Genomic DNA, 25,410 nt, shown 5'->3' with positions numbered 1-25,410 from the left:
TTGCTGCAGTAGTGAGAGAAGGGAGAGGAACCTGCTGCAAAGATAGGGAAAGCTTAGTTAGGCTCTTGTAGCTTGCTCCTTGCTGATATTTGTTGTTGAAAAGAACCACTTAAACAGCTCTTTTCAGAGGTAATGTTCTTGTGAAGTTTTTTTTTTTGTGTGTGCCACTGACACTGCATTATACAGCCCTGTGTTTCGCAGCTGGCCCTTGCTAATTGCGATACTGTGCCTGGCCCAGCACATTCAGTGCCTACTTTTTCACTGCACCTGTATGTGTGACAGCTGCACAATTGTAATACCAGTCCCAACTGTGCATACCTGTTCATGTTCACTGCAATTGCGTGACAGCACACAGTGTTCTATAATACCAGTCACTGCATAACTGTTCACTGCACCTCTGTTTGACAGCTGCACTTTTGTAATACTAGTCCGACCGTGCATACCTGTTTATGTTCACTGCAATTGCGTCACAGCAGGCAGTGTTATATAATACCAGTCACTGCATAACTATTCACTGCACCTGTGTGTGTGACAGCTGCACATTGTATTGTGTAATACCAGTCCATGCATACCTGTAACTGCACCTGTGACTGACCGCACATTGTATTATATACCAACAGCCACTGCATTCCTTTTCACTGGACCTGTGTGTGTGACAGCTGCACATTTTATTGTGTACTATCAGTCCGTGCATACCTGTAACTGCACCTGAGACCGCACATTGTATTGTATACCAGCAGTCACTGCATACCTTTTACTGCACCTGTGTGACTGCACATTGTTCTACCAGCAGTCACTGCAACCTTTTCACTGCACCTGTGTAACCGCACATTGTTGTACCAGCTGTCACTGCAACCTGTTCACTGCACCTGTGTAACCGCACATTGTTGTACCAGCAGTCACCTTTTCACTGCACCTGTGTAACCGCACATTGTTGTACAAGCAGTCACCTTTTCACTGCACCTGTGTAACCGCACATTGTTGTACCAGCAGTCACCTTTTCACTGCACCTGTGTAACAGCACATTGTATTAGTCAAGTCAGTGCATACCTTTCACTTCATCCCCCCCAATATGGACAAAACAACAGGCAGAGGCAGAGCCAGAGCCAGAGGCAGGCCACCCGGCGGGTCTGTTCAAGGTTGAGGTGGAGTGATTTCATGCGGCCCTGGACCAAAGTACAGTGTTCAAAAGGCATGTGCCATCAACTCCCAAGATTGCCAGGATGTACTTGACTATTTAAAACAGAACACCTCATCTTCCTCAGCTTCCGCACGGAACTGTGACATACAGTGGCTTGCAAAAGTATTCGGCCCCCTTGAAGCTTTCCACATTTTGTCACATTACTGCCACAAACATGAATCAATTTTATTGGAATTCCACGTGAAAGACCAATACAAAGTGGTGTACACGTGAGAAGTGGAACGAAAATCATACATGATTCCAAACATTTTTTATAAATAAATAACTGAAAAGTGGGGTGTGCGTAATTATTCAGCCCCCTCTGGTCTGAGTGCAGTCAGTTGCCCATAGACATTGCCTGATGAGTGCTAATGACTAAATAGAGTGCACCTGTGTGTAATCTAATGTCAGTACAAATACAGCTGCTCTGTGACGGCCTCAGAGGTTGTCTAAGAGAATATTGGGAGCAACAACACCATGAAGTCCAAAGAACACACCAGACAGGTCAGGGATAAAGTTATTGAGAAATTTCAAGCAGGCTTAAGCTACAAAAAGATTTCCAAAGCCTTGAACATCCCATGGAGCACTGTTCAAGCGATAATTCAGAAATGGAAGGAGTATGGCATAACTGTAAACCTAACAAGACAAGGCCGTCCACCTAAACTCACAGGCCAAACAAAAAGAGCGCTGATCAGAAATGCAGTCAAGAGGCCCATGGTGACTCTGGACGAGCTGCAGAGATCTACAGCTCAGGTGGGGGAATCTGTCCATAAGACAACTATTAGTCGGGCAAGAAGAAAGCCATTGTGAACAGAAAAGCATAGGAAATCCAGTTTGCAGTTTGCCACAAGCCATGTGTGGGGACACGGCAAACATGTGGAAGAAGGTGCTCTGGTCAGATAAGACCAAAATGGAACTTTTTGGCCAAAATGCAAAATGCTATGTGTGACGGAAAACTAACACTGCACATCACTCTGAACACACCATCCCCACTGTCAAATATGGTGGTGGCAGCATCATGCTCTGGGGGCAGGGCCGGCCCGCCCATGAGGCGGGGTGAAACGTTTGCCTCAGGCGGCACTTCTGGGGGGGCGGCACCCGCCCGTCCGTGGGTGGTGAGGGCCGCCCGAACTGGAGGGGATAGCGGGCAGGAAGGGGGTATTGGGCCTAGCGGCGGGGAGGGGGGTCGGACCCCCCCCTCCCTCGCCTGGGTCCCCCGTCCTCCGCTCCCCTCCAGCTTGTTAGGTCGCTGGCTGGCTGCAGCTAGAAGAGGCAACGGGCGGGGATCACTCACCTTCCTTGTTCCAGTGTGAGCTCCACTGACGTCACTTCCTGCGGCGTAAATTTTCTTTAAAATTTGCCTCAGGCGGCAAATGGTCTAGGGCCGGGCCTGTCTGGGGGTGCTTCTTTTCAGCAGGGACAGGGAAGCTGGTCAGAGTTGATGGGAAGATGTATGTAGCCAAATACAGGGCAATCTTGGAAGAAAACCTCTTGGAGTCTGCAAAAGACTTGAGACTGGGGTTAAGGTTCACCTTCCAGCAGGACAACGACCCTAAACATAAAGCCAGGGCAACAATGGAATGGTTTAAAACAAAACATATCCATGTGTTAGAATGGCCCAGTCAAAGTCCAGATCTAAATCCAATCGAGAATCTGTGGCAAGATCTTAAAACTGCTGTTCACAAACGCTGTCCATCTAATCTGACTGAGCTGGAGCTGTTTTGCAAAGAAGAATGGGCAAGGATTTCAGTCTCTAGATGTGCAAAGCTGGTAGAGACATACCCTAAAAGACTGGCAGCTGTAATTGCAGCAAAAGGTTGTTCTATTAAGTATTGACTCAGGGGGCCGAATAATTATGCACACCCCACTTTGCAGTTATTGATATGTAAAAAATGTTTGGAATTATGTATGATTTTCATTCCACTTCTCCCGTGTACACCAATTTGTATTGGTCTTTCACATGGAATTCCAATAAAAGTGATTCATGTTTGTGGCAGTAATGTGACAAAATGTGGAAAACTTCAAGGGGGCCGAATACTTTTGCAAGCCACTGTATCTTCCTCCGCAGCCACCACTGCTACTACTAGCTCCATTTGACACTTCGCAGGAGTTATTTGGTGGGGAATTAACTGATTCACAGCCATTCTTGTTACAAGCTAAGCATGTTACATCGGCACCTCATATGTCTGAGTTAGGCATCAGTATGGACGTAAGGTGTGAGGATGATGAAGTACCTGTTGTTGGTGCAGTTTTGGAGGTGTCTGATACAAGCAAAGCTTTGGAGGAGGCAGGGCTGGCCCTAGACTTTTTGCCGCCTGAGGCAAAATTAGAAAAAATCGCTGCCCTCCCCCCAGCCGTGGGTAGGACCCCCCCCCCTCCCTCGCCTGGGTCCCCCGATCTGCGCTACTCCTCCAGCGTTAAGTAACCAGCGTGCATAAAGATGAAGAGGCAACAGGCGGGGGAATCACTCACCTCTTCCGCGTTCCATCGTGCGCTCATCTGACGTCACTTCCTGCAAGGCCGTCCACTTACAATACAGTGGGAGGAGGAGGAGGAGCGCAGATCGGGGAACCCAGGCGAGGGAGGGGGGGGTCCGACTCCCCTCCCCACCGTCTGCCAGCTACCCCTCCAGCTCGGCGGGCGGCACTCAGCATCCATGGGCAGGTGGGTGCCGCCCCCCCCCCCCCAGATCTGCCGCCTGAGGCAAATGTTTCACCCCGCCTCATGAGCGGGCCGGCCCTGGGAGGAGGATTATGATGATGATGATACTGCCATGAATGCCACGTGGGATCCTAATAGACAAGATGACCAGGGGGACAGTTCAGAGGGGGAGTCAGAGAGGAGAAAGAGGAGACGAGTTGCTGAAAGAAGCAGGAGGAGCTCATCATCAGAACCAGCTCGTGGCAGTGTCCAGCGGCATGTATCGCCACCTATGGACAGCCAGCCAACATGCTCTTCAAGGTCAGCTGCTGACGCCACCACCAAAGTGCCATCATTCTAGGGCTCAGTGGTCTGGAGTTTTTTTGTGTGTCTGCCTCAGATGAGAGCAATGCCTTCTGTAGTATCTGCGATCAAAGATTGAGTCGTGGAAAGACCAAGACCCGCGTAGGACCTTACGAAGGCACATGGAGAAAAAACACAAACGGCAATGGTAAGACTACCTGAGGAAAAGCAGCAAAAAAAGGCAAAGCAACCCTACGCCTCCTCTTCCTCCTTCAGGTGCAGCATCTTCTTCAGCCGCTTACTCCCTTGCACCTTCACAGCCACCCTCCTCCACTCTGCCTCTCACCTTGAGCGCTTCCTGCTCCTTTGCCCACTGCAGCAGCCAGGTGTCCGTGAAGGAAATCTTTGAGCAGAAGAAGACAATGTCTGCCAATCACCCCCTTGCCCGGCATCTGACAGCTGCCTTGGCGGAACTGTTACCTCTCTAGCTAGTACCATACCGGCTGGTGGACTCTGAGGCCTTTCGAAAATTTTTGGCGACTGGGACACTGCAGTGGAAGATACCAGGCCGCAATTACTTTTCTCAAAAGGCGATACCCAAACTGTACTGTGATGTAGAAAGGCTAGTGGTGTCATCTCTGGCACACAGCGTTGGGTCAAGGGTCCATCTGAGCACGGATGCCTGGTCTGCAAAGCACGGTCAGGGCAGGTACATAACTTATACAGCACATTGGGTCAACCTGGTGACCGCTGGCAAGCAGGGAGTACGTGGCTGTGTAGCGGACCTAGTTGTGACACCTCCGTGGCTTGCAGGCAGGCCTGCTGCCACCTCCTCTCCTTCTCCTCCTACTCCTCCTGCTACATCCTCTCCAACTACACACCCCAGCTCCCCAGGGCCTATGCTGCATGCCAGGTACGACTGTGTCACGCCATCTTGGACATGTCTTGCCTCAAAGCCGAGAGTCACACTGGAGCAGCTCTCCTGGCTGCTCTGAACAAACAGGTGGATCAGTGGCTGACCCCGCACCACCTGGAGATCGGCAACGTGGTGTGTGACTGAAAACGGCAGCAATCTCATTTTGGCTTTGAGTTTGGGAAAGTTGACACATGTACCCTGCATGGCACATGTGCTCAATCTCATAATACAAAGATTTGTGTGCAAGTACCAAGGCTTACAGGAGGTCATGAAGCAGTCCAGGAAGGTGTGTAGGCATTTCAGGTAGTCCTACACGGCCATGGCACGCTTGGCCGATATTCAGCGGAGAAACAACTTGCCGGTAAGGCACTTGATTTGTGATAGCCTGACTCACTGGAATTGAATGCTCCTTATGTTTGACCGCCTGCTACAACAGGAGAAAGCCATCAAAGAGTATCTGTACAACTACTGTGAAAAGACATGCTCTGGGGAGATGGGGATGTTATGGCCGAAGTAACGGACACTCATGCGTAATGCCTGCAGGCTCATGCATCCGTTTGAGGAGGCGACAAACCTGGTGAGTCGCAGTGAAGGCACCATCAGCGACTTGATCCCATATGCTTTCTTCCTGGAGCGTGCCATGCGTAGAGTGGTGGATCAAGCTGTAGAGGAGCGTGACCAGGAAGAGGAGGAGGAGGAAGAGTTTTTGGAAACATCACCTGCGGCATCATCAACACCTGCGGCATCACAGAGGAGGGGGGAGGAGAAGGAGGAGTCATCTGGGGAAAAGGAGTCAGATAAGGAAGGTGTATTTTTTGAGGAGGAGGCGGAAGAACAACCACAGCAGGCGTTGCAGGGGGCTTGTGCTTCTCACGTTTCCCGTAGTATTGATCGTGGCTATCGCGCTGGTGCATGACGAGATAATACACACAGATAATACACAAGAAGTATAAGGTATACTCTATAGGTCGGAACTTGTGCACAAGTTAGAAATAATACGTACAAAATCGTTAAGCTAAATCGTAGTCAATTTCAAGCAGGGTTGACCTGTGGCTAGAGCTGTCACAATTTGCCACATGACTTCTGTCTTGCCCTGCCTCAAGTGTCCTGTCAGAAAGGACCTTCAGCGCAGCTGGAGGCATTGTCACTGAGAAGTAAAGTCGCCTAGGTCACAAAAGTCTTCAGTACCTCACCTTTATCAAAATGAATGAGGCATGGATCCCGGAGGGCCACTGCCTGCCGAAGACTAAGTCAGTCCCCACACACAGCATCTCTGCCTGCACGCCGTGTGACTGCCTTCTTCGCCACCACCAACAGGGTCCAGGACTCCAGGTGGATTCCTGAATTTTTAAGGCTGCTGCTAGCAGCAGCCGCTATAATAATTTTTCTGGTACGTGTACATGCCTGCCTAATTTTTCTGGCCACGGTTACCTTGCCGCGGTGAAGGGGCTTGCGTATCACAATGAAGCAATGACCAGCTAAATGAGTGTATTGGGGTTAGGGGGCACACCTGACCCAAGAAGATAGATAATAAGGTTGTTGCTTCATTGTGGACAGACCAAATTCGATCAGCTGGACACTCAGTCACTGTTGTTCTGTCATTCAGCTACCTCAGCCCGACTATATGGGCTTGAAAACCGCTATCGCATGCACTCTAGCCATGGTGCGCACCAGTCCAGCACGGCCATCACTCACTACTAGTGTTGGGCGAACATCTAGATGTTCGGGTTCGGGCCGAACAGGCCGAACATGGCCGCGATGTTCGGGTGTTCGACCCGAACTCCAAACATAATGGAAGTCAATGGGGACCCGAACTTTTGTGCTTTGTAAAGCCTCCTTACATGCTACATACCCCAAATTTACAGGGTATGTGCACCTTGGGAGTGGGTACAAGAGGAAATTTTTTTTTAGCAAAAAGAGGTTATAGTTTTTGAGAAAATCGATTTTAAAGTTTCAAAGGGAAAACTGTCTTTTAAATGCGGGAAATGTCTGTTTTCTTTGCACAGGTAACATGCTTTTTGTCGGCATGCAGTCATAAATGTAATACATATAAGAGGTTCCAGGAAAAAGGACCGGTAACGCTAACCCAGCAGCAGCACACGTGATGGAACAGGAGGAGGGTGGCGCAGGAGGAGAAGGCCACGCTTTGTGAGACACAACAACCCAGGCCTTGCATGAGGACAAGAAGCGTGCGGATAGCATGCTTTGTACCGCCATGCAGTCATAAATGTAATAAAGATAAGTGGTTCAATAAACAGGGACCACGCGGCAACGCTAACCCAGCAGCAGCAGACGTGATGGAACAGGAGGAGGCGCAGGAGGAGAAGGCCACGCTTTGTGAGACACAACAACCCAGGCCTTGCATGAGGACAAGAAGCGTGCGGATAGCATGCTTTGTACCGCCATGCAGTCATAAATGTAATAAAGATAAGTGGTTCAATAAACAGGGACCGGCAACACTAACCCAGCAGCAGCAGCAGCAGCACACGTGATGGAACAGGAGCAGGCGCAGGAGGAGAAGGCCATGCTTTTTGAGACACAACAACCCAGGCCTTGCATGAGGACAAAAAGCGTGCGGATATAGCAGCAATGCTTTTTGCCGCCATGCAGTCATAAATGTAATACAGATGAGAGGTTCAATAAACAGGGACCGGTAACGCTACACCATCCCAGATGTTCATGGGTCATGTTACTTGGTTGGGGTCCTGGAGTGTTGCGTAGTCGTTTCCAATCCAGGATTGATTCATTTTAATTTGAGTCAGACGGTCTGCATTTTCTGTGGAGAGGCGGATACGCCGATCTGTGACGATGCCTCCGGCAGCACTGAAACAGCGTTCCGACATAACGCTGGCTGCCGGGCAAGCCAGCACCTCTATTGCGTACATTGCCAGTTCGTGCCAGGTGTCTAGCTTCGATACCCAATAGTTGAAGGGTGCAGATGGATTGTTCGACACAGCTACGTCATCTGACATGTAGTCCTTGACCATCTTCTCCAGGCGATCGGTGTTGGAGGTGGATCTGCACGCTTCCTGTTCAGTGGGCTGCTGCTGCATGGGTGTCAGAAAATTTTCCCACTCCAAGGACACTGCCGATACCATTCCCTTTTGGGCACTAGCTGCGGCTTGCGTTGTTTGCTGCCCTCCTGGTCGTCCTGGGTTTGCGGAAGTCAGTCTGTCGGCGTACAACTGGCTAGAGGAGGGGGAGGATGTCAATCTCCTCTCTAATGCTATATTAGTCAGGCTAAGCCGTGTACACAGAGTGTCAGAAAACACAATGCTATATATAGCGTGGCTGAGCGAGGTGCACAGTGGCAGTACACACAATGCTATATATAGCGTGGCTGAGCGAGGTGCACAGTGGCAGTACACACAATGCTATATATAGCGTGGCTGAGCGAGGTGCACAGTGGCAGTACACACAATGCTATATATAGCGTGGCTGAGCGAGGTGCACAGTGGCAGTACACACAATGCTATATTAGTCAGGCTAAGCCGTGTACACAGAGTGTCAGAAAACACAATGCTATATATATAGCGTGGCTGAGCGAGGTGCACAGTGGCAGTACACACAATGCTATATATAGCGTGGCTGAGCGAGGTGCACAGTGGCAGTACACACAATGCTATATATAGCGTGGCTGAGCGAGGTGCACAGTGGCAGTACACACAATGCTATATTAGTCAGGCTAAGCCGTGTACACAGAGTGTCAGAAAACACAATGCTATATATATAGCGTGGCTGAGCGAGGTACACAGTGGCAGTAAACAATGCTATATATAGTGTGGCTGAGCGAGCGGTGTGCTACTGTTCCCAGCAGCGACACACAATGACTGGGGGGGACCCTGGCTAGCGTGGCTGGAGAGCGAACTACCCTGCCTGCCTACCCAAAGCTAAACCCACAGACAAATGGCGGAGATATGACGTGGTTCGGGTATTTATTTACCCGAACCACGTGACCGTTCGGCCAATCAGAGCGCGTTCGGGCCCGAACCACGTGACCCGTTCGGCCAATCACAGCGCTAGCCGAACGTTCAGGGAACGTTCGGCCATGCGCTCTTAGTTCGGCCATGTGGCCGAACGGTTTGGCCGAGCACCGTCAGGTGTTCGGCCGAACTCGAACATCACCCGAACAGGGTGATGTTCTGCAGAACCCGAACAGTGGCGAACACTGTTCGCCCAACACTACTCACTACACAAACAGCTGTTTGCGGACCGGTGCATTACACAGTGAGTTTAGTCTGTCGGTGTGAAGCAGTACACTATTTACACTACCTGATTGATGTATACGCATGCAAGATGTTTTAAAGCACTTTAGGCCTCCAATTTAGCAATACAATGTGATTTCTGCCCTTAAACCGTGCTGTGCGTCAAATCCGGATTTTTCCCCGGAACTTTTGGTGTGTATCCCACTCCGCCATGCTCCCCTCCAGGTGTTAGACCCCTTGAAACATCTTTTCCATCACTTTAGTGGCCACAATTAATGTTTGTAGTTTTGAAGGTTTGCCTGCCCATTGAAGTCTATGGCGGTTCGAAAGTTCGCATGTTCGTGAAATTTTTTCGCGTGTAAGCGTTCGAGGTCCTCAAACCAAAATTGGAGGTTCACGACAACTCTACTGCTAATGAACACCTCTACATGTGCATTGCATAGGGGTAAAATAGGTCACTTTTCCACTAGCAAGTGCGATCGCAAGTGCAAATCACCTGCGGTTGTGCAAGCTATATTTTCCACTATCTGCGTTTGCGCCGCACAGCCGTTGGGAACGTAACACAATTACAATGAGAATCGCACCTGCCAGCGATTGCGTTTCAGTAAAAAATGAATCGTGGTAGTGGAAAATGAGCACCACGATTTCCATGTTATCCTGGTGCTCTAGCGATCGGCAAAACGGCTGCGATACGCTTTTTGAATCAGATTGCAGCCAGTGGAAAAGGGCCCTTACTCTGTTTACACATAGCCCCCAACCGTCCCGGATTGGTCAGGATTCTCCCGATTTGGGGGGCCCCTCCCGCTGTCCCGGGCCCCCCCTCTTGAATCCCGGCCGGCTGGGCAGAGAAGAGGTGGAAAACTGATCGAGGCTCCAGCCGCGGTAATGAGGGATGCGGGAGCTTTACTACTTCCTCCCTCCCTCTCTCTGAATACCCCCTATGTATGTCTGTGTCCCCCCCTCCTGTAGGCAGAGTGAGCGCAGCGGAGCGGGCAGTCGGGTCCTCTTACCGCTGATGCACTCGTACTGACACCAGACCTCCATGTGCTTCCTGTGACGTCATAGTAAACAGGAAGCACATGGAGGTCCGATGCCAGAGACAGTACGCGTGCATCCGCGGTAACTCGACTGCCCGCTCCGCTGCGCTCACTCTGCCTACAGGGAGGGGGGACACAGACATACATAGGGGGGTATTCAGAGAGAGGGAGGGAGGAGTGAAGCCGGCTCCCGCATCCCTCATTACCGCGGCCGGATCAGTTCTTCACCTCTTTTCTGCCCAGGCAACCTTTCCCCCCCAACCTAAAAGTGGCACCCTCCTCCGCACCCACGGGCATTCCCCCCCTTCCACCCTCCTCCCCAGGTGTCAGTGCACCTTGGCCCCTGCACCCTTCCCAGGCACCCAGTCCCTGCCCCCTGTCCCTGCACCAGGCACCCTGCACCCATCCCCAGGCACCTGGCCCCCTGTACCCTTCCCCAGGCACCCAGTCCCTGCCCCCTGCACCAGGCACGCATCCCCAGGCCCCTGCACCCTTCCCCAGGCACCCAGTTCCTGCCCCCTGTCCCTGCACCCAGGCACCTGGCCCCTGCACCTGGCGCCCTGTACCCTTCCCCAGGCACCCAGTCTCTGCCCCCTGCACCAGGCACCCTGCACCCATCCCCAGGCACCTGGCCCCCTGTACCCTTCCCCAGGCACCCAGTCCCTGCCCCCTGCACCAGGCACCCATCCCCAGGCCCCTGCACCCTTCCCCAGGCACCCAGTTCCTGCCCCCTGTCCTTGCACCCAGGCACCTGGCCCCTGCACCTGGCGCCCTGTACCCTTCCCCAGGCACCCAGTCCCTGCCCCCTGCACCAGGCACCCTGCACCCATCCCCAGGCACCTGGCACCCTGTACCCTTCCCCAGGCACCCAGTCCCTGCCCCCTGTCCCTGCACCAGGCACCCTGCACCCATCCCCAGGCACCTGGCCCCTGCACCTGGCGCCCTGTACCCTTCCCCAGGCACCCAGTCCCTGCCCCCTGCACCAGGCACCCTGCACCCATCCCCAGGCACCTGGCACCCTGTACCCTTCCCCAGGCACCCAGTCCCTGCCCCCTGTCCCTGCACCAGGCACCCTGCACCCATCCCCAGGCACCTGGCCCCTTCACCTGGCACCCTGTACCCTTCCCTAGGCACCCAGTTCCTGCACCAGGCACCCTGCACCCATCCCCAGGCACCTGGCACCCTGTACCCTTCCCCAGGCACCCAGTCCCTGCCCCCTGTCCCTGCACCAGGCACCCTGCACCCATCCCCAGGCACCTGGCCCCTTCACCTGGCACCCTGTACCCTTCCCCAGGCACCCAGGCACCCTGCACCCATCACCTGGCACCCAGTCCCTGCACCAGGCACCCTGCACCCTTTCCCAGGCACCCTGCCCCAGGCCCCCTGCCCCCTGTACCAGTCACCCTGCTCTAGGCACCCTGCACCCTTCCCCAGGCACCTGGCCCCTGCACCAGGCACCGTGCCCCAGGCACCCTGTATCCTTTCCCAGGAACCCTGCACCCTTCCCCAGGAACCCTGGCCTCTGCACCCTTCCCCAGGCACCCTGTCCCAGACACCCAGTCCCTTCCCCACTGTCCCAGTCCCTGCCCCCTGTCCCTGCACCAGGCACCCTGCTCCAAGGCACCTGGCCCCTGCACCTGGCGCCCTGTACCCTTCCCCAGGCACCCAGTCCCTGCCCCCTGTCCCTGCACCAGGCACCCTGCACCCATCCACAGGCACCTGGCCCCTGCACCTGGCACCCTGTACCCTGTCCCTGCACCAGGCACCCTGCACACATCACCTGGCACCCTGTACCCTTCCCCAGGCACCCAGTCCCTGCCCCCTGCACCAGGCACCCTGCACCCTTTCCCAGGCACCCTGCACCCTTTCCCAGGCACCCTGCCCCCTGTACCAGTCACTCTGCTCCAGGCACCCTGCACCCTTCCCCAGGCACCTGGACCCTGCACCAGGCACCCTGCCCCAGGCACCCTGTATCCTTCCTCAGGAACCCTGCACCCTTCCCCAGGCACCCTGGCCTCTGCACCCTTCCCCGGGCACCCTGTCCCAGGCACCCAGTCCTTGTCCCAGGCACCCAGTCCCTGTCCCAGTCACCCTGCTCCAGGCACCCTGCACCCTTCCCCAGGCACCCAGTCCCTGTCCCCTGTCCCAGGCACCCAGTCCCTGCCCCCTGAGTGTCACCCTCCTCTCTGCCCACTGGCACTCTCCTCTCTGCCCACTCGCACCCGCCTCCTCTCCACTCACACCCTCCTCCTTCCCACTGGCACTTTCCGTCCCCACCCACTGGCACCATCCTTTCCACCCAGTGTCACCCTCTCCCACCCTCCCCCCGCACACTCCCTCCCATTGTCACCCTCTTGCAAAAGCAGGGGTGTTGCTTAAGGCCGCACAGGGGGCGTGGCTTAAGTGTCCCTCTTTCACATCTTCAAATGTTGGGAGGTATGTGTTTACACCTCTCAAACACTGCAGCTGTCCTTGACAGGTTTTGGGGCACCATATTAATAGAGTACTTGAGGTCCCATGTAAAACTCACACGGGGCCCCAAGCTCCTTCGTTACACCACTGCCAGTGCTCACACACATACAATCTAATGATCAATCGATGCAGAAAATACAGTAACTACCCTTCATGAGTAAGAAAATCCGAACCTCAGACTGGGGCTTATTCTACTCATAAATGTCAGCAACCCTTAGTGCAATGAAGGTCTCGGCAGCCAATAGGGAACCACTAGTGTTACATTCTGGTCTCTCAGCAGCCAATAGGGAACCACTAGTGTTACATTCTGGTCTCTCAGCAGCCAATAGGGAACCACTAGTGTTACATTCTGGTCTCTCAGCAGCCAATAGGGAGCCACTAGTGTTACATTCTAGTCTCTCAGCAGCCAATAGGGAGCCACTAGTGTTACATTCTGGTCTCTCGGAAGCCAATAGGGAGCCACATTTGTTTTGTGGTCTTTTAGCAGGAATAAGGTGGTACAGTATAATGTTGTTATAATAAACTCGGGAATATTAGTAAACTACTTCTCCAGGTCCCAGCCAATCTCCACTATAAGTCCATGGCACCGGGTGTAGCCATGGCTAGGGGTGCCGCTGCGGTGCTCAGTTGCTCTGTTCTTCCACCTGGGACCATTTCTCATAGTTTGGGCAAAATTCAGGAAAATAGCAGCAGGCAGTGCAGGAAACTGTACCATTTCCTGCACTAGATGTAGCACCCCTCCCCCTTCCTGCCCCATGGACAATGTGTCTCCTCCCTCTCTACACACAGCCTGCAGTGAGTGAATGTGCAGAGCAGCAGGGTGAGTAGAGAGAATGATTGCTGTGCTGCAGCTGGGACATTAGCAGGGAGAGGTGACATGATGTGTTTAGTGCTTGTCATTAGTAGCCATATGCACCAGCTGCTCTAATACCAGAGTGCCCTGGACTATTAATTATTTATCCTGATCAGAGTAATTAATGAATAGTCCAGGACAGTATGTTGTTGCAGAAGCCAGTGATACAGGTGCTGACAGCTGATGTCTGTAGTGAGCAGAGAAGCAAGCTCCAGGCAATTTAGATTAGCTTAATTGCAGGTAATTTTATCTCTTTTCACAGCTCCCCCTCCCACCCTTTCGTCTTCCCCCATGACCCTTGCCTCTCTTCAGATTTTAGTGGCTTCTTTTAACAACATGTCCCTATAAAACAGCACTGGTGATATCTGCAGTCCTGGTTAGAGGTCTTCCTGCCATTTCAACTCCCTGTCTTGTGCTTCTACCTCTTTACCCCCCCCCCCTTATGCATCCCCCTCTTTTGTATGTCCCCCTTTTCTGACTGTCCTCAGAGGAGCTCACAGTCAAATCCTACCATAGTCTTAAGGTAGCCATACACTGGTCGATTTGCCATCAGATTCGACCAACAGATAGATCCCTCTCTGATCGAATCTGATCAGAGAGGGATCGTATGGCTCCTTTACTGCAAACAGATTGTGAATCGATTTCAGCCTGAAACCGATCACAATCTGTGGTGGTGCTGCCGCTGCCTTCCCCTACCCCGCCAGCTATACATTACCTGATCCGGCTGGCGCGAGTCCCCACTGTCACCGCGTTCTTCTTCTCTGCTGGGTTCTGCGTTCTGGTCTGGCTGCCTTCACTTCTTTCTGTTCGGGGAAGTTTAAACAGTAGAGGGCACTCTACTGTTTAAACTTCCTGCCGGGACAGGAAGTGAAGGCAGCCGGACCGGTTCACGGAACCCAGCGGAGAATAAGACATCGGTGACAGCGGGAATACGTGCCGGCCAGAGCAGGTAATGTATTGCCGCTAGCGTCGGTCGTTCGAATGCTGCTATCAACGCACTCTAGACCCACCGGCGATCAAGAAAAATCTTCCACGCGGATGCATTGATGGGAATTGATGAGAACGTTTGATTTTGGATGGAAAGCGATCCTTCTGTCAGCGTTTGCGCAACGATTTCACAGCAGATTCGATCACCGTGATCGAATCTGCTGTATATCGGCCGGAAAATCATTAGGTGTATGAGCCCCTATAGTCCAATGTCCTGCCATATTATTATTGTGTATTTATATAGCACTGACATATTTTGCAGCACTGTATAGAGTACATAGTTTCATAATGGTTAGCTCCGTCCACATCGTGATGACTCCTTTCCCCAAAAAATCCCCCCCAAATTTGCGGCGCCAAAACCTGTCAACCCTCCCATCCAAAAAATTGTTGTTTTTTTTTGGGGGGGGGGGGGGGGGGGGGTTGTTGTCTGTAAATAATTTGTGCCATGTGTCAAATTCCCTAGGTACGTCACTGCTTCTGTCCACAAGATTTTGCTGCAGAGCCCACCCACACTATTGTGCTGTGCAGAGTCACATGACCTCACTGGTGCCTACGCCTGATTCCAGATCATTAGAATCAGATTGACAATCACATTTGTATTTCTTCCACAATGAAAAGAATGTCATTCTCAAGTTCACAATGCTTTTATCTGAGTTGTGAAACCAATTGTGTCCAGTGCTTTATTCATTCAAATCTTTCTGTGTTACAGGTGATCCGGTCTGCTATCCCTCGTGTGGAGTTGATGAAGATTGTGTGGCAGTAAACAATCAGTCACTATGCAATTGTAGTATCACATATTACCATAACTTAAGTATGTACTGCATCTCTTGAGCTTGCCCACAATGATAGCTCCTAACTGTGTTTTATGTCACATGTTTAAAGTGAACCTTAACTGAAATGGAGAAAAAAAGAGTTTGACCTTGAACTGTCGCTGGAGGGATCGAGTCCTGATCATTGCAGGCGGCAGTAATCATACATGTGTGCTCACCATAATACATAGAAAGCGATAAAGAAATGTACACCCTATAAGGATATCCAGCGGATGTGTCAAGGCTGCTTGTTCACCAGAAAAGTAGAACAGTGTAAGAATGAAGCCCGGACCATCCAATGCTCTTTCATGTTGTTTATTCAGTCAGACCGCCATAATATACACGTTTCGGAGTGGTAAGTTGCTCCTTTCTCAAGCTATCAGTGATGTTGGTGAACTGCTTGCCAGCGAACATCTATGGGCAGTCTGGTCCTGTACTACTCCCGGGTTGCTATGTCCCGCAATAGTATGCATGCCCTGACCCGGACATGTTCAGTAGTACGCATGCCCTGGCTATGCGTGTCCTTAATTGCGCGCTTGTGGCCAGGCACGCTTCGTGACGTCACGCTCATGCGCAAAGCCCCAGGCGCACAATCAAGAATGTGCACCGCCAGGCCAGGGCATGCGCACTAATGAACGCATCCAGGCCAGGGCGCGCATACTATGGTGGGACTGCGACCCGGAAGTAGTACAGGGCCAGGCTGCCCATAGATGTTCGTCTGTTAGCAGTTCGCCTACATCACTACAAGCTATGACAGTCTGATGCGCACCACTATGCCAACCATAGTAAAGTAATATGTGCTACCCTGATTACACTTGGGCCCTTGTTACCCAGCACCCTACATGGCCAGGCTGAGGAGCTTTGTGCCTACAGGCAACTGGCACAGTGTCTTACAACCCGGCTAACGTGATCAGTGGACGAGACTTTCACTGTTGCCTAAATCCAAGGCTAAACTCTAGCAGCAAAAAAATCTGTTGCCACCTCTACTTTGCAACACCTCCATCTAAAAGAAGATCTTTATGATGTACGGAGGGCGCAGCATAGTGAGGAGAGAGATTACACTTTCTTCTTACATGTTCACAGTTCTCTTTCCAGAATTGACTGGTTCCTAACAAACAGGAAATTACTACAGCTTATTACTAAACCAGAAATTGATCCATTACCTAAAGTGATCATGCTCCCATATCTATTGCGATTGATGTTTCTGCAGGTCCTAGGCCTTCCCAGGTCTGGAGACTTAAAGGGACTCCGAGCAGTGCAGAAACTATGGAAAGATGCATACCATTTTGAAGCTCTCTTTCTCCTCTTTCCAACGATATATAAAGCGCCACCCTACGCCTTTTAGCTTTTGCTATCTTCGCGATCGAAATCGTGGCCGCCACAATTTTGATCGCGAAAATATCGAAAACTAAAAGGCGTAGGGCGGCGGATTATGTGTCGTTGGAAAGAGGAGAAAGAGAGCTTCAAAATGGTATGCCTCTTTCCATAGTTGTTTGTATTACACAGGACGACTTTTCACCAAAGTCGGCAGCTGAATGGAGCTGCCGACTTTGAGGAAAATTTGTCCTGTGTTGATTTTGTAATCGAAAAAGTACCAAAAGGTAGGTGAAAAGTACTATCAAAATTATTTGAAGTATTTTTTTGCTTGCTGGTGGATTAAAAGGAATTATATTGCCAAGTTTAAAAATATCACCTAGGAGAAAACTTCGGAGAAAAAATAAATTGCATATAGGCCATTGGGCCCTGTGCACTTAGCTTTTTCTCCTGAGTTTTCTCTTAGGAGATAATTTTTCATCTTCTATTTAAAAATCATTTTTCAGCATTTTGCAATTGAAAAAGCATCAAAAAGTAGGTGAAAAAGTACTACAGAAATTATTTTGAGTATTTTCTTGCTTGCTGGAGATTCAAAGGGCATTCAATTGACAAGAGACCATGGGCCATATGTAATTCATCTTTTCTCTTTAGTTTTCCCCTATAAGATAATTTTTCATCTTCATTTTAAATAACTTTTTAGCTCTTTACAATGGAAAAATTACCAAAAAGTTGGTGAAAAAGCACTGTCAAAATTATTTAGAGTGTTTGTTTGCTTGTTGGTGGCTTAAAAGGCATTTCATTTACAAGTTGTGAAAATATCACCAAGGAGATAACTCAGGAGAAAAAATGAATTGCATAAGGGCCCTTTAGCCCACATGCAATTCACTTTTTCTCTTTAGTTTTCTCCAAGTTGATATTTTCACACCCTGGGCCATATGCAATTCACTTTTTCACCTGAGTTTTCTCCTGGATGATATTTTTAAATTTGTCAATAAAATATCCTTTAAGCAAGCAAGAAAATGCTAAAAATAATTTTGATAGTACTTTTGTACTTACTTCTTACTACTTCTTCAGTTGAAATATACTGGAAAGGTATTTTAAATAGAAGATGAAAAATTATCACCTGGGAGAAAACGCAGGAGAAAAGCGGAATTGCATATGGGCCCCTGTCAATAAATTGCCTTTTAACCACTTAAAGAGTAACTGTCAGGCTGCAGAAGCTAATTTAAACCTCTATTCTCCTGTGTTAAACAGTTTAGAAGGAAGCCATAAAGCCATTAGTGAAGATAAAAATCTCAGTTACCTTTGATGTGTGCTTATCAGCAAGGCTGTTATAGACCCATAAGGACGCAAGCCGCATACTAAACTGCAAAGCATTCTGGGGCCCTCCCCTCGGCTGCTAATGAGACGTTACAGCAGCTTGTAATCAGTCCAGCGCGTAGCACTGATAAATCTCCGGGCAGAGTACACTGCAGGAGTCAGCTATTGTTCCTAGCCACATGGCTCATTAATGTTCACTGCACACTGTGTTGTTCAAGTACGAGCTTATCTGTGATCAGGAAGCAGGCAGGACATGACGACACATTTGACAGAAAAACATGGAGCCTGCCATGAGCTGTCAGGAGCATCTATCTCTGCATATACTATATACAAATTCTGTGAAATCCAAACATGGACAGTGAAATGCATATGTAATGTAAGTACAGCCAATCTTTAGCTACTGATATATGTGTTTATTTTCTCTGAGACCTTATACCTAACAGCTCCTCTTTAAGGACCAGGGAATTTTCTTCTGATCGGTGCTGTGTGGACTCTCCAGCCCGCAGCACAGATCAGTATTATGCCAGGGCGATCAGACTTACCCCCTTTTTTCCTCACTAGGGGGATGTCCTCCTGGGGGGGTCTGATCGCCGCCGGCTTGCTGCGCTTTGCGGGGGAAGCTCTTCAAAGCCCCCCTCCGCAGAGTTTTTGGCGCTCTCTCCCTCCCCCTGTGAGCAGCGCAGGACGGATATCCGTCCTGCGCATTGTAGGATAGGCTTCAGCCTATCAAATGACGACGATCCCTGGCCAATCAGAGGCCGTGGATCGCCGATCTGCTCTACGGCGCTGCTGCGCAGCAGCGCCGTATGATGTAAACAGCGGGGATTTCTTCCCCGCGTGTTTACATTTTGCCGGCGAGCCGCGATCGGCGGCTCTCCGGCTGTTTACGGAGACACCCTCCGTGAACTGACATGAAAATCCATGGTAACCCACTTAAGACCTGCTGACGCCTATGGGCGTTAGCTGGTCCTTACAGCAAGCAAGAAAATACACACAATCATTTTGATTTCTAATTTTCTTTTTTTAACTTTTTTTGAATTGCAAAATGCTGAAAAGAAGATATTTCAAAGAGAAGATGAAAAGTTATCGCCTAAGAGAAAACTTAAGAGAAAAAGTGAATTGCATGTGGGCCATTTTCTTTTTTCATTTGACTGTTTCTATTGAACTGTTGGTTAGCAATGGAAGTTGTATAGATGTTTGCATTTTGTACCAGAATTGTTTGGCTTTCTCTCTGACTGTTTTGGTGCCCGGTGTATGTAGACTATGGCTTCAATCCATCAAAGGCTGTTCTATAACAAAATCCAAGTCGTTAAAATGTAGCATTCAGTATTTTACACTTGTGTGTGCTAATTCATCAATATTTTCATATATGCGGTAGATGTTCGATAAATTACCGAACTACCATGGCTTCAATTCATAAGGCTGTTGGATAACAGCAGAGCAGAGTGAAGCAGCTTGGAGTGTCTCTGTGTCCTACTCCTTACAAGCTGCAGAGAGGCAATTACAATAGAGGCATCCCAACATCCCTTTAGATGTACACGTGTTATATTTACTGTTTATACTGCCTCTGCTGCTCTGAATCTGTCCATTAGTCTTTCTTAACACTTTATTAAAGGAGCACTATGGCGAAAGATTGTAAAATTTAAAATATGTGCAAACAAACAATTAAGAAGTACGTTTTTTCCAGAGTAAAATGAGCCAAAATTTACTTTTCTCCCATGTTGCTGTCACTTACAGTAGGTAGTAGAAATCTGACAGAAGCGACAGGTTTTGGACTAGTCTCTTCATGGGGGGATTCTCGGGGATTTATTTATTTTCGAAAGCACTTAGTGAATGGCAGTTACGCTGTCCAACTGCCAAATAACTGTGTAGCGAGCAGGGAAGCTGGCCAGCATCATTGTTTAAATCCTTTTTAGGGAATATCTTTATAAAGAATAAAAGCATTGCTGAGAATCCCCTATGAAGAGATGGACTAGTCCAAAACCTGTCGCTTCTGTCAGATTTCTACTACCTACTGTAAGTGACAGCAACATAGGAGAAAAGTAATTTATGGCTCATTTTACTCTGGAAAAAACATACTTCTTATTTGCCTATGTTTGCACTAAGTTAAAATGTTAAAATTTTTTGCAATAGTGCCCCTTTAAATTGCCACAACTTACATGAACTTCCTGGAGACATTACACAAGCCATGCTTGGTGATTTCGCCACTAGCATCTTTGCATTTTCAAACAGGGACTCAAAGGGTTACACCACCGATGGGTGCCCTGGAATACATCTTTTGTTCCGCCCTCTCTGCTCACTGCCTGGGGGGGTCTAAAAGCTTGTTTCACTGGAGAAGCCTGCCTATCGGTGGCACTTGCAGCAAACATGGGCTGTTTCTATTAGCTCCCTGCTCTTGTCAATCATGTGGACATCCACACTGAAGGCATTCAAAGCTAGTTACTGACAGAGGAGAGCTGGAGATAATCACTGAATGTGTTAAGGGGCCCATACACCGAACGATTCTCCCGCCGATATACAGCCGTTTCGATCACAGTGATCAAAACGGCTGTGAAATCGCTGCGCACACCGCTGACAGAACGATCGATTTCCATCCGAAATCGATCGTTCCCGTTGATTCCCGTTAACCCATCCATGCGGAAGATTTTCCTCGGTCGCCGGCGGGTCGGGAGTGCGTCGATAGCGGCGTTCGAATGCCCGACGACCGATGCAATACAGCGGGTATACATTACCTGCTCCAACCTGCGCAAGTCCCCTGGTCTTCTTCTCCACTTCGGGCTCCAGAGCTACACAGAATTTCCTGTCCCAGGCAGGAAGTTTAAACAGTAGAGCGCCCTCTACTGTTTAAACTTCCCCTGGGCAGGAAGTTCACTAGCCGGAGCGGAGAAGAAGACTAGGGGACTCGCGCCGGCCGGTACAGGTAATGTATGCAGGGGGGAGGGGGGGGGGGGGAGTGCGGCAGCAGCGGCAGCTCCACAGATTGTGATCGGTTTCAGGCTGAAATCGATTCACAAGCTGTTTGCAGTAAAGGCAGCCATACGATCCCTCTCTGATCAGATTCGATCAGAGAGGGATCTATCTGTTGGTCGAATCTGATGGCAAATCGACCAGTGTATGGCCACCTTTACAGAATGCTGTAACCTTGATGAATTGACATTTACTGACATTTGCTGACATGTGTTGAGTACAAGTCGGTAATTTATCTCACTGCTCGGTAATTTCAGCTTCTTATGCGGTAACTGCTTTGATGAATTGACATTTTCCTAAGTGCTCGGTGAAGTCAGCTGTTGCCGAATGCGGTAATGCTCGATGAATTGAAGCCTATGTCTATGTCCACACTTGACGGTTATCCCCTTCTGTATTTAAAGGGGCATCTACTGCATGTATGGTCTTTGTTTTGCCTCTGTTATTTTGTAGAAAACTTCAATATAAATATACTGAAACCTAAAATACATTTGTTATGTTTTTTGCTTAGCTAGTAAAGACCTGCATCCGTCAATAAACTGTGATAAGCTCAGCGGTGTCATTATCACCTCTATCAGCAAGTGTGAACTTAAAATGATGGGATATAATGTCAGCAACGTACATGTGAATGACTACAGCTGCAATGCTTCCTATGATGATGTTATTAATAGCACCAAAGTGATCAGCTTTCAAATACCGGCTCAGATCGACGCTTGTGGGAACAACGTTAAGGTAAAATATTTATCATGGGGATGTTTTTACTTTAGAACACGGATTTATAATCTGTCTCAATATAAGATAGACAAGTACATATTATCCTGACACCGGGCAGTTGGATGCAAGGTAGCAACTCGGAGGGAGATGTAATTCAGGGACTGGTGATTGCCAGATTCCCAAATTACTCTTATGTGCCCCGCGCAGCATAGCAATAGTGTAATGGCTGCACTGCATCCAGCTGACCTGATGAATGAACTGATAATAAACTGATTTTAAGATAGACAGTTCCAAAAAGCTTAAAGGATAATTTTTGGTCCAGTCCATCTCCTCAAGGGGGATTCTCGGGGTTTTCTTTGTTTTCAACAGCTTTTTCTGAACAGCAGTTGCAAAGTCTAACTGACTGGATGGACTGGCCCAAAACCCGTTGGTTCTGTCAGATTTTAACTGCCTACTTTTTTTCACGATAGTGGTCCTTTGAAGAAAACCTGAACTGAAGATTAAAAGTCAAAATAAGCATACACAAGTCATACTTACCTTCCATGTAGTCTACTCCTCAGTGTCTTTCTCCTGTCCCGCATCCTGTTTGTCCACTGTGATCAAGGAAATTTTTTGTCCTCCATTTTGAAAATGGCCATTATCCATAACAGCTTTCTGGTCAGCACACAGTTAAACTGTAACATCGCCCACTTAAACCATAGGGAAACATGGACGTTACCTGGTACATCAGTTTTCCTCTCAGCTATAACTGACAGCAACTGATATTTTTCTGACAGCAACTGATATATTTCAGATCTGACAAAATATTGTCAGAACTGGAAGGGATTATTGTCAGAAGAAAATGGTGAGCTTCTGAGAGGAACAAATGGCAAGGTAACTATGTCATGTTCATTTGAAGTTACCTCATGTGTTTTTTTTAAATATTTTTACTCAGTACAGGTTCTCTTTAAGGTCTTCCACACAGGACATTGGCCTCAATTCACTAAACTTAACTCCTGTCTTTAATAACGTTTCTACAGTTATCACCATGGTGATCAGGCATGTAGTATTCAGGAAACATTTTACCTCAGGCAAACCTAAAGTTAACTCTTCTGTCTTTAAGTTAAGGTGAGATCTCTAAAGTTAACTCCTCAATCCTTAAAACAACTCCAGAACTGCATATGAAAATAACTACAGAGGAGGTAACTTAAGGACTGAAGAGATAAAATAACTCTCTCACTGTGAAAACTTATCTCTTCACCTTAATCGATGTGTGGAGGTAAGTTTTCTCTTGCCTTATTATCTCCAGCAGGATCTTAGTGAATTGAGGCCAACAGCCTCAATTCACTAAAATCATGCTGGAGATAATAAAGCAAGGGAAAATTTACCTCCACACATCCATCTTGCCTTATTAAGGTGCAGAGATACGTTTTCACAGTTAGAGAGTTTTCTTATCATTCCTGTTCTCTGTAGTTATTTTTACATGCAGTTAATTAACAGCCTATCTTTAACTTTAGAATTCTGTAGTTATATTAATGCTGGGTGGACACTATGGCCTCAATTCACTAAGATCATGCTGGAGATAATAAAGCAAGAGAAAACTTACCTCCACACAGTGAGAGAGTTATTTTATCTCTTCATTCCTTAAGTTACCTCCTCTGTAGTTAATTTACCTCCTCTGTAGTTATTTTCACACGCAGTTAATAAACAGCCTGTCTTTAACTCTGGAGTTATTTTAAGGATTGAAGAGTTAACTTAACCAGTTCAGCCTTCAGTCGTTTTCACTTTATGCATCCGAGCAATGTTCACCTCCTATTCATTAGCCTATAACTTTATCACTACTTATCACAATGAACTGATCTATATCCAGGGCCGGCTCGCCCATGAGGCGGGGTGAAACTTTTGCCTCAGGCGGCACTTCTGGGGGGGGGGGGGGGGCGGCAGGAAGTGACGTCAGTGGAGCGCACGCTGACCTGGAACGAGTAAGAGGTGAGTAATCCCCGCCCGTTGCCTCTTACACATAGCTGCAGCCAGCGACTTCAAAGCTGGAGGGGAGCGGAGGATGGGGGACCCAGGCGAGGGAGGGGGGGGGGTCCGATCCCCCTCCCCGCCGCTAGACCCAATACCCCCTTCCTGCCCGCTATCCCCTCCAGCTCGGGCGGCCCCCCACACCCACGGCTTGGGGGGGGGGGGGGGGCGGTGGCAATCTCTTTGAAAATTGCCTCAGGCGGCAAAAAGTCTAGGGCCAGGCCTGTCTATATCTTGTTTTTTCCGCCACCAATTAGGCTTTCTTTGGGGGGTACATTTTGCTAAGAGCTACCTTACTTTAAATGCATTTTAACAGTAAGAATAAGAAAAAAAAATGAAAAAATTCATTATTTGTCAGTTTTCGGCCATTATAGTTTTAAAATAAAACATGCCTCTATAATTAAAACGCACGTATTGTATTTGCCCATTTGTCACGATTATTTCACCGTTTAAATTATGTCCCTATCACAATGTATCGCGACAATATTTTATTTGGAAATAAAAGAGCATTTTTTCCGTTTTGCATCCATCACTATTTACAAGCTTATAAAGAAAAAATAGAGAGAAATATTTCATCTTTACATAGATATTTAAAAAATTTAGACCCTTAGGTAAATATTTATGTGTTTTTTTTTATAGTAATGTTTTTTTTTTTTTTTTATTAAACATTTTATGTGGGCATTTTTGGGAGGGTGGGATATAAATAGTGTTTTATTTGGGGAAATATTTGTGTTTTGTAATGTTTGTTTACTTTTACTTGTAGTTTTACTTTTTGGCCACAAGATGGCAATCTTGAGTTTGTTTACATAACGTCACTCTAAACGTACAATGTACGCTTAGAGGGTCATAGCTTCAAAAAAAGCGTAGCTTCCGAGAGAAGCTGTCGCTTTTTCAGCGGGGGAGAGGTATCAGTGATCGGGCACCATAGCCCGATTCACTGATTGCCTGGCTAACAAACCACGGGCCGGGAGCACGCGTGCACGCGCGCGATCGGCCGCGGGAGCACGCGGACGTGCACGTGGCCTCCTGGACGTAGGTACTACGTCCTGGAGGCATAAATGGTTAAAGACAGAAGAGTTAACTTTAGGTTTGTCTGAGGTAATATGTTTCCTGAATACTACATGCCTCATCACCATGGTGATAACTCTAGAAACGTTATTAAAGACAGGAGATAAGCTTAGTGAATTGAGGCCTGTGAGATTTTCTGTCAGATTTACTGTCAGATCGATTATTTCCAACATGTCCGATCTGATTTCCGATCGTTTTCCGACCATTTTCCATTCACTTCAATGGGGATTTGATCGGAAAATGCTCGGACATGTTGGAAATAAACGATCTGACAGTAAATCTGCCAGAAAATCTCATAGGGCTTGATTCACAAAGCGGTGCTAACAGTTAGCACGCTGGTGAAAAGCCCTCTATCACGCCTAAACTCAGTTTAAGCGTGCCAAAATAAACTCGCGCGCAAAGTTTTGCACGTGTAAAACTGGACTTTGCGCGCAAGTTTTTCCCTCAAAACGGTGCTAACCTATTTAGTGCAATGCTTATCACGCCCCAAAAGTCTTTAGGTGTGCTAAGTAGGTTAGCACCGCTTTGTGAATCAAGCCCATAGTGTGTACCTAGCATACGGACTGAAACGTTAACTTTAGAGATCTCTCCTTAACTTAAAGACGTAAGAGGTTAACTTTA

The 25,410-nt window shown here is 48.6% G+C and overlaps 1 protein-coding gene across 1 annotated transcript in view; it reads left to right on the top strand.

Moving 5' to 3' along the window:
* The window catches only part of LOC137538168 (pancreatic secretory granule membrane major glycoprotein GP2-like), a 169,926-nt gene that overhangs the window by 36,483 nt on the left and 108,033 nt on the right, over positions 1–25,410 (top strand). Inside the window, exons 3-4 of the mRNA XM_068260193.1 lie at positions 15,303–15,404; positions 21,512–21,732. Coding sequence (XP_068116294.1) covers positions 15,303–15,404; positions 21,512–21,732 — 323 coding nt within the window. The remainder of the gene's footprint in view (positions 1–15,302; positions 15,405–21,511; positions 21,733–25,410) is intronic.

This window comes from Hyperolius riggenbachi, chromosome 11, assembly GCF_040937935.1.
Source record: "Hyperolius riggenbachi isolate aHypRig1 chromosome 11, aHypRig1.pri, whole genome shotgun sequence".
Lineage (NCBI taxonomy): Eukaryota > Metazoa > Chordata > Amphibia > Anura > Hyperoliidae > Hyperolius > Hyperolius riggenbachi.
Note: the sequence above shows the minus strand (reverse complement) of the source record. Positions and strands in the feature narration are given on the sequence as shown.